This window comes from Canis lupus, chromosome 24, assembly GCF_011100685.1.
Source record: "Canis lupus familiaris isolate Mischka breed German Shepherd chromosome 24, alternate assembly UU_Cfam_GSD_1.0, whole genome shotgun sequence".
NCBI classification, from domain to species: Eukaryota; Metazoa; Chordata; class Mammalia; order Carnivora; family Canidae; genus Canis; species Canis lupus.
In genome coordinates, this window is record NC_049245.1 from 24114405 (window position 1) to 24131129 (window position 16725).

General features: G+C 36.4%; 1 protein-coding gene, 1 non-coding gene and 1 pseudogene across 6 annotated transcripts in view; 1 reads left to right on the plus strand and 2 right to left on the minus strand.

Moving 5' to 3' along the window:
* ITCH (itchy E3 ubiquitin protein ligase) overlaps positions 1-16725 on the plus strand; it is a 152444-nt gene that overhangs the window by 124262 nt on the left and 11457 nt on the right. For all 5 annotated transcript variants that reach the window (XM_038572050.1, XM_038572048.1, XM_038572047.1 and 2 more), the window contains 8 exons: positions 539-610; positions 2700-2788; positions 5053-5212; positions 5661-5794; positions 6116-6256; positions 12655-12775; positions 13228-13332; positions 15868-15964. In XM_038572050.1, coding sequence (XP_038427978.1) covers positions 539-610; positions 2700-2788; positions 5053-5212; positions 5661-5794; positions 6116-6256; positions 12655-12775; positions 13228-13332; positions 15868-15964 — 919 coding nt within the window. The remainder of the gene's footprint in view (positions 1-538; positions 611-2699; positions 2789-5052; positions 5213-5660; positions 5795-6115; positions 6257-12654; positions 12776-13227; positions 13333-15867; positions 15965-16725) is intronic.
* Positions 49-164, minus strand: LOC119865765 (annotated as a pseudogene).
* On the minus strand, positions 4431-4572 carry LOC119865767. Its single transcript, XR_005378132.1, has one exon. It is a non-coding gene; the product is annotated as a U4 spliceosomal RNA (small nuclear RNA).

Below are 16725 nucleotides of genomic sequence, written 5' to 3' on the forward strand. Positions count from 1 at the left end.
GTGATCCGTTATTTCTGATATATAAATATTTTCTGGTTTCTTTATGGGTTTTAAATAAAATTAATGTACTAGTCAAAGTGTTACTATGATGAATATTTTTCAATTAGCAATAATCACGCCTTGGATAAACCTCATTGGCTACGATATTGCCTCTGCACAAAGCTATGATGAATATTTTTCAACTTCAAACTCATGTAGTTAACTGGACCTAGACAAGCAAGAATTATCTAAATTAGCTTTTTGAAAATAAAATTAAAGATTTAATTGACTCATTAAGTAACCACTGCATATGAGATCTTGTTTTCTTTTTTTTTGTTTGTTTTTTTTTTTGAGATCTTGTTTTCTTTTGTTAATATATCAAATGATCTGTAATTAGCATGAATACTCACAAATGCATGATTAAACATTATTGAAATAAATTCATATTCATAGTCTACTTGTTTCTCTAAGCAAAGATAAAAATAAATAGAACTTCACTTTCTTGGTTTTTTGATAGGCCATTTTAATAGAGTTAACTTAAGTCATTCTTCTGTTTCAGCAACTGGCCATGCCACAGCACATAAAGATTACAGTGACAAGAAAAACGTTGTTTGAAGATTCCTTTCAGCAGGTATTGTCTTTTTTTTTTTTCCTAAAGATTTTATTTATTTATTCATGAGAGACACAGGGGGGTGGGCAGAAACATAGGCAGAGGGAGACGCAGGCTCCATGTAGGGAGCCCAATATGGGACTTGATCTCAGGACTCCAGGGTCATGCCCTGGGCCAAAGGCAGGCACCAAACCACTGAGCCACCCAGGGAGCCCAGGTATTGTCTTATCCACTTGATGGTTTGCCATGTGGTGGCCTGCCCAGAGCCACTTTTGGTTCTAAGTCTAAATAGTTTGGGCTTTTGAGTTGGAGTCCTTAAATTAAGTATTGCCAGCTGCATTAGTACTTAAAATTTAGGAACATGTAGATAATTTTGTTTGTGTGCTTTTGAAATGTCAGAGTAATTTAAAGTAATTGGTGAGTTTCAGGTTTTCATTTCTATGCTTAGTGTTCAGTTTGAAATAGGTATTTGAGTAAGAAAATAGGTTTTTGGGTAGACAAAAGTCTGGAAATACCTTTATGAACATTATTGGATGGGTAGAAAGGAAGAGGGGAAGACTTTGCTTTTATACTTGTGTGTTACTTGCATTTTTACAATAAACATTTGTTACTCATAATTTAACAAAAATAATTTTTTATGTAGGAAAGAAATTGGTCATTGCTTACAATACCAAAATTTAAAAAAGTATTTTTTTCATAAGTAGTCAACAATGCTTTTATTGTTCTCAGAACCCAAGTTAATTAACACTTTTATTTTGCAACTTACCAACTGCTAATAAATATGTTAAGTGATTTTGTTGTAGAGAAGATTAAAATGGCCAGTGAAAAACTGCCTTAAAATATAAACATCTTGGGGCGCCTGGGAGGTGGCTCAGCGGTTGAGTGTCTGCCTTTGGCTCAGGGCATGATCCCAGTCCTGGGATCGAGTCCCACATCGGGCTCCCTGCAAGGAGCCTGCTTCTCCCTCTGCATATGTCTCTTCCTCTCTCTATCTCCCATGAATAAGTTTTTAAAAAATATTAAAAAAAAAAAAAAAAAGAAAACATCTACTTAGTCCTTATTTTATGGCCGGATATAGATGTAATTTTTTATTATCAAACCCCTATGATAATTATGGTAGCTACAGCTTCAAAATGAATGGAAAAGAAATCATCTAAGATGGTTGACAGGCCCACTGACTTAGCTGGCTACTTGTTTTCAGAAACAGTTATGTACATGTTTAATGGAACTTCAGTAATATTAAAGGAAAAAGCCAGTTGGCATCCTGCTAAGTAGGAGCAGATAGCTTTTTAGCAGCAGAGCTTGATTAAGGCTAGAGAATTATGAGTGATTGCCTTGATCTGATGTAAGTCTCCAAGGCCATTCCCAACCCCAGTCATTACCTACCTCTAATTTTCATATTCTTAACTACGGTGTAGTAGTCCCTGGTAGGCCAATTTCTTGGAACATAACGTGCTATTGCAGTGTTGAAAGATCCAAAACATGATTAAATATCCCTTTATTTTTTGACTTTTGAAACTTAAAGGCTTTTGCAGAATGACAGACCAGATGGTGCTGAAATAGTTGTTTAAAATTGTCACTCTAGATTTGATATCCATCAAATAGATGTGAAACAAAAAAAAATTGCTTTGAAGAGTGACAAATCTGATAGCAAAATTAGCGTCAAATTTTCTTCCTAAGTGGTGAATAAAGTTGTTTGGGGTAGTATGTGGTTTTTGGTCATTGCAAAGAGAAATTGCAAGGGGAAATTGCAAAAGAAAAAGATATTTTAATATTAGACATTTATTGGGACACCTGGATGGCTCAGCAGTTGAGCATCTGCTTTTGGCTAAGGGCATGATCCTGGAGTCCAGGGATCGAGTGCCACATTGGGCTCCCTGCATGGAGCCTGCTTCTCTCTCTGCCTGTATATATCTCTGCCTCTCTCTCTGTCTCTCATGAATAAATAAATTAAATATTTTTAAAAATATATATATTAGACATTTATTAAAGGATGTTATTTTAAAATATTTTTTCCAATTGGTATTTATCAATATCTCAGATCCAAAACTGGTAGAATGGTGTTTCAACAACTGTTTTTATCAATTGTTTTACTTTTATTATTTTGCAGATAATGAGCTTCAATCCCCAAGATCTGCGAAGACGTTTGTGGGTGATTTTTCCAGGAGAAGAAGGTTTAGATTATGGAGGTGTAGCAAGGTAGTGATAATATGAATACTCAGAACTTAGTTCCTTTCTTCCAAAGGTATCATTCACTTTGCTTGCAAGTATTTTCTCAATATTATATTTCAGGAAAATGAATGTAGCAAATTATTATTGTACTTTTATTATGCTGCAGCTACAGAATTTCAGCAAACACTAATTCAACACTGTCTCTCTAAGGGACTAATAATGGTCCCCCATTCCTTAGGATAATCCTGTGAGGTAGCATTTTATAGATAATAATGAGGTTTCGAGACTCACCTAAGGTACATAACTAAGATATAGAGCCTGGATGCAAAGTTTGCATCATACAACCAGAAATCAGTGTTTAGTCTACTACCTCATATTTGTTCCATAGAACATAATACAAGGCCCTATAGTGATCAGGTTATTTTCCCCATCACAGATTACTGATACAGATAATAGCCACTCAATTCCCAACTGAGATAATATATCTGTTTTAAGAATACAGATGGATGGGCATCCCGGGTGTTTCAGCAGTTTGGCGCGGCCTTCGGCCCAGGGTGTGATCCTGGAGACCTGGGATCGAGTCCCACGTTGTCCTTCCTGTATGGAGCCTGCTTCTCCCTCTGCCTGTGTCTCTGCTTCTCTTTCTCTCTCTCTGTCTCTCATGAATAAATAAGTAATCTAAAAAAAAAAAAAAAAAGAATACAGAGGGATGTATCAAAATTTTAAATTCTGCTTTCTTAATATTTGGAGTTTCTAATCATACCCTGGAAGACAAACTCAAGTAAGAAATTCCTTTGCTTATTCCATAATAGTATAGCACATCAGGCTAAAATATTTGCCTAGCAGTGGTAGTATGGAAAGCAAGGACTTTGGAGTCAAGACTGGATTTGAATCCTTTTTCTGCACTCAGTAGTACAACCTGGGGCAAATATCTTCCATTCCATCATTCCGTCTGTAAAATAAGAATAGTCACATCTGCTTTTCTAGGATTATTGTGAAGAGTAGAAATAGTGTTTTTTGTTTTGTTTTGTTTTGTTTTTTTTAGAAATAGTGTTTATTAGGGATCCCTGGGTGGTGCAGCGGTTTGGGCGCCTGCCTTTGGCCCAGGGTGCGATCCTGGAGACCCGGGATCGAATCCCACGTCGGGCTCCTGGTGCATGGAGCCTGCTTCTCCCTCTCCCTCTGCCTGTGTCTCTGCCTCTCTTTCTCTCTCTCTCTCTCTCTCTCTCTATGTGACTATCAAAAAAAAAAAAAAAAAAGAAATAGTGTTTATTAATGACCTAGTTTAGACCCTCCATTTTTGTTTGCTCACTAATTGATAGTTACATTTTAGTAGTTCTTATTTATGCTATGTGTTAAAGTTCACATTTGAAAATATGTGAAGTAACCACTGGTAAATAATGAGTAAAAACATTTAATTTTGTATAAGTTAAAGGTAATTCAGGAGGAGGGCATTTATTCTTAATTAGAAAATCAAATAATATTAATAAGTATAAGCAGCATTACCACCAGGGGCCATGATTTATAGGAAAAGAAATCTCAGACACAAGCTAATATCATTTGTATTGCCCAGATCCATTCTGCTTTCTGTTTAATCAGGCCTACTCATAGTGTATAGTAACTATAATCTTATTTTAATATTGGTTGATATTTTCACAGTTGACTTAGAGCTCCTCAGAGCATTTATCTAATGAATGAGTGGCTTCAATTAAGTGTTTTATTGTCTTTGTGAAATTGGAAGTTCTTTCAATTAGCAATAATCGCGCCTCAGATAAACCTCATTGGCTATGATACTGCCACTGCGCAAAGCTGCAAGATTTTTAGAGAGCAGTGACATCTGATGAGAATTGCTGTGAGGCTTAGTAACAGATGGAATAATATTAGACCTCCTTCAGTTGCTTTAACTACATGGGTTAATAATGAATATTAAACTTGGCTCTATAATAGTATTTCATTGATTCTAAGACTAATGCTCACTAATTGATAAATTGATTTAAATGTCTCTGACATTGGGATGTGTATCACAATTATAATTAGAAAAATTTTTAGTAGCTCATTGAATAATGGTGTCTTTTAAGTCGATGATGTCTTAGATTCTCTGAAATATAATATGGAGTGTGTAAGTATCATCTCTATAAACTAGATGTCTATCTGAATAGAAGCAGTTAAAAATCAACATGAGATTAGAAAACTGTCACCAGCCAAGGAGTATAGATTCCTGAGAACTTTGTAGCACTGCACTTTGATTTATTGGCATGGTTTTTTCACCCTAAATTTTCTTTTGATTTCAGAGAGTGGTTCTTTCTTTTGTCACACGAGGTGTTGAACCCAATGTATTGCCTGTTTGAATATGCAGGGAAGGATAACTACTGCTTGCAGATCAATCCCGCTTCTTACATCAATCCAGATCACCTGAAATATTTTCGTTTTATTGGCAGGTTTATTGCTATGGTAAGTACTGGTGAACTCTGTTTACTTTGCTAATTCACCAATATTAAGGTATTGTTTCTTTAACATTTAACTTTCTCATTTGAAATTTTCTCATCACTAAGATTTTTTTTTAAGATTGGTTTGTTATGGGCAGCCCGGGTGGCCCAGCGGTTTAGCGCCGCCTGCAGCCCAGGGCGAGATCCTGGAGACCCCGGATCGAGTCCCGCGTCGGGCTCCCTGCATGGAGCTTGCCTGTGTCCCTCCCTCTGCCTGTGTCTTTGCCTCTCTCTCTCTCTCTCTCTCTCCCTCTGTCATGAATAAATAAATAAAATATTAAAAAAAAAAAGATTGGTTTGTTATATTTGCTATTTTCCCAAAAATGTGCCATAATAGATGACAGGGGAGCTTTATATGAAGAATTAATTAATCTAACATTCTATCATAAAAGGTTTATTTTCTTCTCATATAGGCTCTGTTCCATGGAAAATTCATAGACACAGGTTTTTCTTTGCCATTCTATAAGCGTATATTGAACAAACCAGTTGGACTGAAGGATTTAGAATCTATTGATCCAGAATTTTACAATTCTCTCATCTGGGTTAAGTAAGTTTGTTTCCGTTTAATTTATCAAAATATAGTCTATATGATTTCATTATGATGTTGGTAACCTGCCCAAACTGTAAGCAAGTAATTGGTTTATTGAATTTAAATATTAAACTTGTCTCATCCAGTATAATAAATTTTACAGAATACACCTGATATGTTAGGTAAAAATATAATGACTTTAGAGCGTAATCTTTCCAGTTTTCATATTATTTTGATCCTATGGTTTTAGAGTAATTATTGAAGAACACAGTCCTTTAGTTAAATACTTTTTATATGATTGAATTAGTGTAACAAATAGTATTAATTTCATTTGTGCAGAGAAAACAATATTGAGGAATGTGGTTTGGAAATGTACTTCTCTGTCGATAAAGAAATTTTAGGTGAAATCAAGAGTCATGATTTGAAACCTAATGGTGGCAATATTCTTGTGACAGAAGAAAATAAAGAGGAATATATCAGGTGAGAGAATGCTCCTTTTAATGTACTTCAAAGCCTTTCTGTTGGGCTACAGCACATTGATAATTGCCTAGTGATACTAGTGGACAGTATTTTAAAATAATGTTTGCCTTTTTACTAATCATTATGAGAACTGATCATGTATAACAAGGACGTGATTGATTGCTTTCTAACTTACAAGTATGTTGAGAGAGGAACAAGGAAAGTGCTATGGAAAGTCAAATGAGGGAGACATCATTTAGTTGTAATCATGCAGCAAGTAGCTGGTGGTCATATTTAATATGAGCTTTGAAGGTTGGGGAGGATTCACTTGTGTAGAAATGAGAACTGAAGTTAATGGGCAGAGATACAAAGGCTGGAAAGCACAAGTCACAAATAGTAACTAGGGAAGTATAGTGTGTGGTGGTGCTTTTAGGCAGCTCAGAGCTGATATCCCGTTCTACCATGTCCTGAATTTCAGAGGCCAAGGAAAATGAGGAATCTTTAGAAGATATGGAGGCTAATAAGTTATTATAACCCTTAAGAGAACAGTTAGAACTATACCCAAGTGGTAGATAGAGAAGCCACATTATAAGAAACTAAGGACCGGGATCCCTGGGTGGCTCAGCAGTTTAGAGCCTGCCTTTGGCCCAGGGTGTGATCCTGGAATCCCGGAATCGAGTCCCACATCGGGCTCCCAGGATGGAGCCTGCTTCTTCCTCCTCCTGTGTCTCTCCCTCCCTCTCTCTCCCCCTCTCTCCCTCTCTCCCTCTCCCCCTATGTTTATCATAAATAAATAAATCTTAAAAAAAATTTAAGGACCAAATTAGGTAGACAATCTAAATTTCAACTTTAACATCTGGCAGCAGAATAAGAAGTAGAACAGATTCTTGTGGAGGCAGCAGGGTAGAGAGACTGTCCTGCCAGTTAACTTAAACTAAATTTTACAAAGAATTAATCTAATGGAAAAAAAAAAAAAGAATTAATCTAATGGGTACTGATAGGTTTTATACCCCTTTTCTTGGCATATTTTCAGTTTAACCACAATTTGAAGATTATAAAGGGATAGAAAAGAATGTTGATTATATAGAACTTTCACTTTTTTCCTCCCAAATTGGGAGTTTTAAGAGTAGAAATAGTGCTAGGTCACTCTTTTAAATACCAGTCTGTAACCACTGTGCCATGTAACATTGAGTCATTGAAAAGAATCTGAAATTTATATGCAGATATTTTTGTGGGGAGTACTCTAAGATCAGATAAAATTTATAAGTAAAATAATTTATAATGTATCCTCTCACGCTTGCTGAATTGATTGATACTTTAGTGTCAAGAGTTATAGTTCATTCACATATTCTCAACACCAGCTCTGTTTAGAGCAGCGTTAGTTTCCATATATCTGCTTTTTCTTGAGTTACAGTTTCTGGGTCTCTTGCTTGCTTTTTCACTTTTTAAATATTAATATATTCACTCCAGCCTTCCTGTGACTAGTATTTATGTAATAGATCTTCCTCTATCCTTTAGTTTTCAGTCCTGTCTCTGTGTATTTATTTAAAAAAAAATTTTTTTAAAGATTTTATTTACTCATGAGAGACACACAGAGAGAGAGGCAGAGACACAGGCAAAGGGAGAAGCAGGCCCCATGCAGGGAGCCCGACATGGGACTCGATCCCGGGTCTCCAGGATCACACCGAAGGCAGCACTAAACCGCTGAGCCACCCAGGCTGCCCTGTATATCTGTGTATTTAAAGTATGTTTCTGACAAGTAGCATATTCTTGGATCTTAATATTTTCATCCAGTCTGATAATCTTTACTTTTTAAATGCACTGTTTAGTACCATTTACATTTAATATGATTACTGATATGGTTGGAGTGAAGTCTGCCACCTTGCTATTTAATTATCCTAACTTCCTTTGTTCTTCCTTTCCTGCCTTCTTTTGAATTAATAGTTTTTTTAACCTGTCAGATTTTTTTAAAACTATCCCTCTTTAATTATTTTAGTGACTGCTCTAATGATTATAATATATATCCATAATGTCTCACTTATAATTAAGATCATATACATATTATATAACATATTACACTACTACTTGTACAATAGTAAGAAGCTCATAATATAATTTCAGTTATCTCTATTTGTGCAACTGTTGTCAGATTTCTTACCTTATAAACCACATTATTATTAGTTCTTGCTTCAAGCAATTATTAGATTTTTTTAAGTTTTTATTTAAATTCCATTTAGTAGGGTAGCCCTGGTGGCTCAGCGGTTTAGCACCGCCTTCGGCCCAGGGTGTGATCCTGGAGACCCGGGATTGAATGCCATGTCGGACTCCCTGCATGGAGCCTGCTTCTCCTTCTGCCTGTGTCTCTGACGCATGCACAGGCATGCTCTCTCTCTCTCTCTCTCTCTCTCTCTCTCATGAATAAATAAAATCTAAATAAATAAATAACAAACATAATCTAAATAAATTCATTCATTCATTCATTCCAGGTAATATACAGTATAAGATTAGTTTTGGGTGTATGTTATAGTGAATCAGCCCTTCTGTACATCATCCTCATCCTCATCTGGTGCTCTTCACAACAAATGTGCACTCCTTAATCCCCACCACCTGCGTCACCCATCCCCATACCCTGTCCCTTCTACCAGAATTCCAAATTCTGAATTCAGAATTCAATTCTGAATTATAAAGAGTGTTTCTTGATTTGTTTTTTTTTCCTTTTGTTTCTTAAATTCCACATACGAATGAAGTCATATGGTATTTGTTGTTGTCTGACTTACTTCATTAAATATAATAATCCCTAGTTCTATCCACGTCATTTCTTCCCGCAGAATTTTCTTCTGCTTTTCCATCTGTGACCATGTCCTTTCAGTTTAAAAAACTTTCTTTATAACTTTTCTTAGTGTGCAACTGCTGGCAATAAATTCTGATTTAGAATTCTAAGCTTAAGAGGGTTTTTCCCCTGTTTTTTTTAAGCATTTTCAATAATGTCATTCTCTTGTTTTTGATGATGTGAGCCATTGGCTTTTTTGTTCTTTCTGAGTGAAATGTGTTTTCTGTGGTTTTTCAAAGAGTTTCTCTTTAATTTTGCTGTTTAACATTTTGACTCTAATATACTCAGTTAGGATTGCTTTTATAGTTATCCAAGTTGGCATTTGCTGAGCTTTTTGTATCTGTGATTGATGCCATTTCAGCAGTTGTGGAAAATTTGGAGACACTATGATATTCCCTTTGCTTCATTCCATCTCTGCATACTTCAGAGACTTCATTTAGATGCATATTTAACCTTTGATACTATCCCATCTCAGATACTTTATATATTTTTAATCTTTTTTTTTATCATTTTAATTGACCTGCTTTTGAATTCACTGTTATTAAGCCCATCCAATAAAATTTTAATTTCTAGATACTCAGATATTCTGTAATTTCCATTTGGTTCTAAAACATTTTTAATAGCTTTTAAAAATTCTGCTAACTTCAACATTAGACTATCTGTGAGTCTAATTCTATAGACTTATTTTCCCTTGTGTATGAGTCACATTTTCCTGCTTCTTGGCATGTATAGTCATTTCTTTTTTTTTTTTTTTTAATTTTTAATTTATTTATGATAGTCACAGAGAGAGAGAGAGAGAGAGAGAGGCAGAGACACAGGCAGAGGGAGAAGCAGGCTCCATGCACTGGGAGCCCGATGTGGGATTCGATCCCGGGTCTCCAGAATCGCGCCCTGGGCCAAAGGCAGGCGCCAAACCGCTGCGCCACCCAGGGATCCCCGTATAGTCATTTCTTATTGTGGATGATACACAGTAGACTCTGGATTCTTTGTTCTTCCTCTGAAGAATATTGAGTTTTGTTTTGACAGGCAGTTAAATTAAGGGTAGATCACATTGATCCTGTGGAAGCTTGCTAGAGCTGGTCTATTTCCATTTTCCCTTTAATCCTAAAACATAACCTTTATTCCTAAAACATGGCCCTTTCTGGGGCAGCCCGGGTGGCTCAGCGGTTTGGCGCCACCTTCGGCCCAGGGCCTGATCCTGGAAACCCCAGGATCGAGTCCCATGTCGGGCTCCCTGCATGGAGCCTGCTTCTTCCTACGCCTGTGTCTCTGCATCTCTCTCTCTCTCTCATGAATGAATGAATGAATGAATAAATATCTTAACAAAACAAAAAAAAACATGGCCCTTTCTCCTTACGATGGAAAGCCTAAGGTGTTTACCATGTAACTTTGTAGGATGTAAACTTAAATTTTGTCCACTGGCACAAGGTAGCTGCTGAAATTTCTGCTTGAGTCTTTGACTTTTCAGTTGTTGCTTTGCACAGGGTTCTTTGGAGGCTTATCATTCTTTACATGTGTATTGTATTTAGCAATCCACTAAGGATTTGAAGTAAATTCCTGTGCAGATTTGGAATTTGTCTTCTTTCTTTCTGGGATTTTTCCATACCAGTTTTGGTAGCTTCAAACTGCTAATAACCTCATGTCTCCTCAGCCCAATGAGACTGTTGCTCTCTGAGCTTCATTCTCTTGTGCTCTCTAAACTGGGAAATGCCCTCAGGAGAAAAGCCTATTAGTAATGTGAATCTGTTTCAATGTGCCAACCTACTTCTAGAATGTTACGCCCAGTAATTTTTCCCTGCCTTTGATTTTTCTCTAATGCCTTCAAATAGTAGTTTTTGGGGGTGCCTGGGTGGCTCAGCAGTTTAGCGCCTGCTTTCAGCCCAGGGCATGATCCTGGGGTCCCGGGATCAAGTCTTGATTCGGGCTCTCTGCATGGAGGAGACTGCTTCTCCCTCTGCCTGTGTCCCTGCCTCTCTCTCTCTCTCTTTCTTGTGTGTGTCTCTCATGAATAAATAAATAAAATCTTTTTAAAAAATAGTAGTTCTTTTTAAGAACATGCCCAGAGTTTATCATTATAATCACCAGGCAGATTAGTCCATTACAGCCTACACTGCCATTTCCCAAAATTTTGGAGGCTTCAGTAAACTTTAAGACTTTTTTTGTCAAGTGATCAAATGCCAAAAATACATATTTTTGTTTGCTCATTAAAACTGTTAAAAAGTTAGGATCCCTGTGTGGCTCAGTGGTTTGGCGCCTGCCTTTGGCCCAGGGTGCGATCCTGGAGTCCCGGGATGGAGTCCCGCGTTGGGCTCCCTGCATGGGGTCTGCTTCTCCCTCTGCCTCTCTCTATCATGAATAAATAAATAAATCTTTTTTTTTTTAATTGTTAAAAAGTAAACTTACACTAAAATGGAAAAAAATAACCAGCTTGTATTTGTTGTGATTTTTAACTCTGTTAATATGTACCCAGTAGATGAAGATTAAAGTCAAAGTTGGGGTTTCTGGGTAGCTTATTCATGGTTAAGCATCTTCCTTTGGCTCAGGTCATGATCCTAGTGTCCTAGGATTGAGCTTCTTGCTCACTGGGGAGTCTACTTCTCCCTCTCCTTCTGCCCCCCATCTCTCTTGTGCTCTCTCAAATCTTAAAAAAGAAAAGTCAAAGTTGAAATCTAAAATATTCAGTAGAGATTTTTGAGAATTTTCATTACAAGTATTTTTTTTAGGATTTTATTTATTTATTCATGAAAGACACAGAAAGAGAGAGGCAGAGACATAGGCAGAGGGAGAAGCAGACTCCATGCAGGGAGCCCAATGTGGGACTTGATCCCGGCACCCTAAGAGGATCATAATCATACCCTGAGCCGAAAGCAGATGCTCAACCTCTGAGCCACCCAGGTGTCCCCCTTAAAAGTATTTTAATTCAAGGGGCACCTGGCTGGTTCAGTCAGTTAAGCTTTCGACTTTTGGTTTTTGCTCGGGTTCTGATCTCAGGGTGGTGGGATCCAGCTTCACTTTGGGCTCCCCGCTCAATAGGAAACCTGCCAGAAAGTCTGTCTCTCCCTCTTAGCTGTCCCTACTCCTTGACTTACACACACTCTCTCACTTGTGTGCACACTCTCTCTAAAATAAGTCATCAAAAGAAGTATTTTTATTCAAAAACATTGGCAAAGGAGAAATCTATTAAGTTAAAAGCTTAAGAAACTTTTGCAGCATATGAACCCTTTTAAGATGCTGATTGAAGCAGTTGTTAAATTGAGTCAATCAGAATTTGAGCACTGAATATTTGGCTATAAAGAAATTATTACTTACTTTTTTGGGTGATAATAGAATTGTGGTCGTTTTCAAAAAGAGACTATCTTGCAGAGATACATGCTGAATTATTTGTTTAAAATGATAGTATATGATACTTAGGGTATGGGTAGATGCATAATAAAATTGGTGTACTGAAGCTAGGATATATATGTGGTTCATTCTATCCTACTTTATAAATATTTGAAGTTTTTCATAATAAAGTTAAAAAAATTTTATACTCCGAATTTAAAGGTAAAATTTAAACTTCCTGATAGCTTTTTAAATATTTATTTACCAGAATGGTAGCTGAATGGAGGTTGTCTCGAGGTGTTGAAGAACAAACACAAGCTTTCTTTGAGGGCTTTAATGAAATCCTTCCCCAGCAGTATTTGCAATACTTTGACGCAAAGGAATTAGAGGTAATGTGTTTTTCTTATTTCCTCTGCAGCATGCTGGTAAATAATGCCTTCAAGTGTCTGCTTTCAACTCACTTTCTTACCTTTCCAGTAGCAATAGCATTTTTTATGCTAGCAGGATGTTTTGAAGCATCCCTAGTGGTTTAAAAAGTCCATAATGTATCCAAAAATATAAAAGTGTTACCCCCCCAAAAAAGTATTACTATTAGAACATCTCTACAGTGAGTGACTTATCTACCTGACTATATGTATATATGACACCATCAATGGAAACTCAACTTTCATAAATAATGTAGATGCAATTCTTGATGCACAGCTTGTAAGCCTAAGCCTTCCGATTAATTTTTTTTTTTTTTGAAATGTTGAATATTAGTCTTTCCTTCTCTAGGTCTAGCATTTTTATATAGGTTGTAAAGAAACCATCTTTTTTTTCTTTTTTTTTCAAATCTCCAAAGGTCCTTTTATGCGGAATGCAAGAGATTGATTTGAATGACTGGCAAAGACATGCCATCTACCGTCATTACACTAGGACAAGCAAACAAATCATGTGGTTTTGGCAGGTTTGTCTCAGTTTATTTCTATTGGCAGATAATTTTTTAGAAATTGCTTACCATATATGGAAGAAAGTCATAGAACAAACTGTACTAGTATATTGAAGTACTTCATTCCATCCTATGCTTTATAATAAATGAGTAGACTGTATAATTGCTAAGTTATGGAAGTAGCCCAGGTGTCCATTGATAAATGAATGAATCAAGATGTGTATGTGTATACACACATGATGGAATATTATTTAGCCATAAAAAAGAATGAAATCTTTAAAAAGGAATGAAATCTTGCTATTTGCAATATTATGAATGGATCTAGATGGTATAATACTAAGTGAAATAAGTCAGCCAGAGAAAGACAAATACCATATGATTTCACTTGTGTGGAATTTAAGAAACAAAGAAAAAGGATAAACCAAAAAACAGACTCTTAACTAGAGAGAACAAACTGATAGTTACCAGGGAGGAGATAGGTGGAATGGGTGAAACAAGTAAAGAGGTTTAAGAGTACACTTACCCTGATGAGTACTGAGTAATGTATAGAATTGTTGAATCACTATATTGTACACTGAAACTAATATAATTATATTAGTTATATGGAATTAAAACTTCTAAAAAGAAAGATTTTAATAGCATTTTTAAAAGACTATTGCTGAGTAGGCAACACACACCTTGCACCTTTGCCCGAGAGTATAAGAACTCCAGATGATGATTCCCCTGCATTTGATCTAAATGCTTTTGGAATTTTTTTTTTTTTTTTGAGATTGTATTTATTTATTCATGAGAGACACAGAGAGGCAGAGACACAGGCAGAGGGAGAAGCAGGCTCCATGCAGGGAGCCTGATGTGGGACTTGATCCCGGGACTCCAGGATCATGCCCTGAGCTGAAGGCAGGCACTAAACCTCTGAGCCACGCAGGGGTCCCTGGCTTTTGGAATTTTATAGAACTGTCTAAAGTATGGTTTTCACCATTCATACTTCATTAAGATTATATAATGTTCAGAAGGCAAGACTTAAGGGAGTGACCTGGTTTGGAATCATAGTGTGTCTTCAAAAAATACCTGCTATAAGCACATGAGAAGATACTCAAAGGACTAATCATTAGGGAAGTGCAAATCAAAACCACAATGAGATACTATTTCATATCCATTACTAACATGGCTATTATCAAGAAATAGAAAATAATCATCCTTGTTGAGGATGTGGAGAAATTGCAACTCTCCTGCATTGCTGGTGGGAATGTAAAATGGCACAACTGTGAAAAACAGTTTGAAGCTCCTCAAAAAGCTAAATATAAAATTAATATATCTAGTAGTTTTCCTACGTATACCCTAAAGAAATGAAAGCTAGGACTCAAACATATACTTGTATACCTATGTTCATGATAGTGTTATTCACAAAAGCCAAAAGGTAGAAGCAGCTTAAGTGTCCATCAACAGATGAATGGAAAGATGAATGTACACTTACAATGGAATATTATCAAGCCTTAAAGAGAAAGTTAATTCTGGCGGGCTATACCAGGGGTGAACCTTAAGGATGTTATGCTGAGTAAAATAAGCCAGTCACAAAAGGACAAAGATTGTATGATTCCATGATTTGACTTATATGAAGTGTCTAGAATAGGCAATTCATAGAGACAGAAAGTAGAATAGTGATTAACAAGGGCTATTGGGTGCTAGGGGGTGAAGAGATAAGTTTCATGAATTTAAAGTTTTGGTTTAGGATGATAAAGTTCTGGAAATAGTGCTAATGGTTACACAGCAATGTGCACCATACTTAATGCCATAGAATTGTATGCTTAAAATGGTAAATTTTGTTGTATTTTACCACAATAAAAAAATTAAAAATTTTAAAATGTCTATTACTTACGTAAAGATGAACTGAACTTCTATAAATAGGATTAGCATTGTAAAATACTTGACAATAGTACAATAGGATAAAAATTATTTACCTAAACTATTTGGCTGAATCAAAACATTTGTGCTACAGGCTAGAAAGTGTCTTCCATAAACCTAATGTTTTGAGTCAGAGTTGTAGGAGTTGAAAGCCACCTGATTCTGGTAGAGAATAACTACACTAAAACCTAGAGAACATTGAGAAGAGGTTTTTGAGATATATCTGGGTCAGAATTCTATGAGCTAGATTTCATTTCTTCATAAAACCAAAAAGTCGATACTGATTTAAGCTCTGCCCTATGTAACCACATAAATATCCTATAGAACAAGCATATCTGGGAGGTAGAATAAGGGGCTGCTCTTAGAAGAGTTAATCTTGAAATTCAGTGAGTAGGAAGCTTTTAGACCCAGGGCACTTTTCTTTTTCTATCTCCCTGAAAGGATGTGGTCCTAAGATATATATAGGGGAAGGTTGGCAGGGCTTTGACAAAAATGGAGAAGCTCCTCCATCCACAGTGGTAGGGTATAGTCATTATCTAGTGCATCTAACACTGCAAGATCATTTGAAATGATGGTTTTCCATTCTTTTTATGCTAAATGTAACATAAGACCTGTAGATCTCTTTATATTTATGTGTTTGTTTTTTAACAGTTTGTTAAAGAAATTGATAATGAGAAGAGAATGAGACTTCTGCAGTTTGTTACTGGAACCTGCCGATTGCCAGTTGGAGGATTTGCTGACCTCATGGGTATGTATAAAAAATCACTTTTCCTATACAGAAAATTTTTTTATCACACAGTTATATCAAATCAATGTGTATACAACTTATCAGAAATAACAAAGACAAGAATAGACATATCCTAACCAGTCACAGTTAACCTGGATTTGTGTAAACTTTTAATTCACTTTGTTGTCTTCACCTCTAGAAAAGTTGTTTGTTTGTTTGTTTGTTTAAGATTTTATTTATTTATTCATGAGAGACACAGAGACACAGGCAGAGGGAGAAGTAGGCTTCCTGCAAAGAGCCCGATGTGGGACTTGATCCCGCATCCCGGGATCACACCCTGAGCCAAAGGCAGATGTTCAATTGCTAAGCCATCCGGGCGTCCCCGCCCCCCCTTTTTTAAGATCACCTCTAGAAATTTTTAACCCTAAGTCTAAGATCCCACCTTTTATTTTATTTTTTAAAGATTTTATTTATTCATGAGAGATGCAGAGAGAGAGAGAGAGAGGCAGAGACACAGGCAGAGGGAGAAGCAGGCTCCATGCACGAAGCCTGATGTGGGACCTGATCCTGGGACTCTGGGATCACACCCTGAGCCAAAGGCAGACACTCAACCACTGAGCCACCCAGGCGTCCCAAGATACCACCTTTTAACTTCACAAGATAGCAACATTCTATATGTAAATCTGTTTGGTCATTCAGTCATTTGACAAACATTTTAGTGTGTCCTATGACTGTTGGTTGTATTATATATATGTGTGTGTGTGTGTATATATATATTTTTT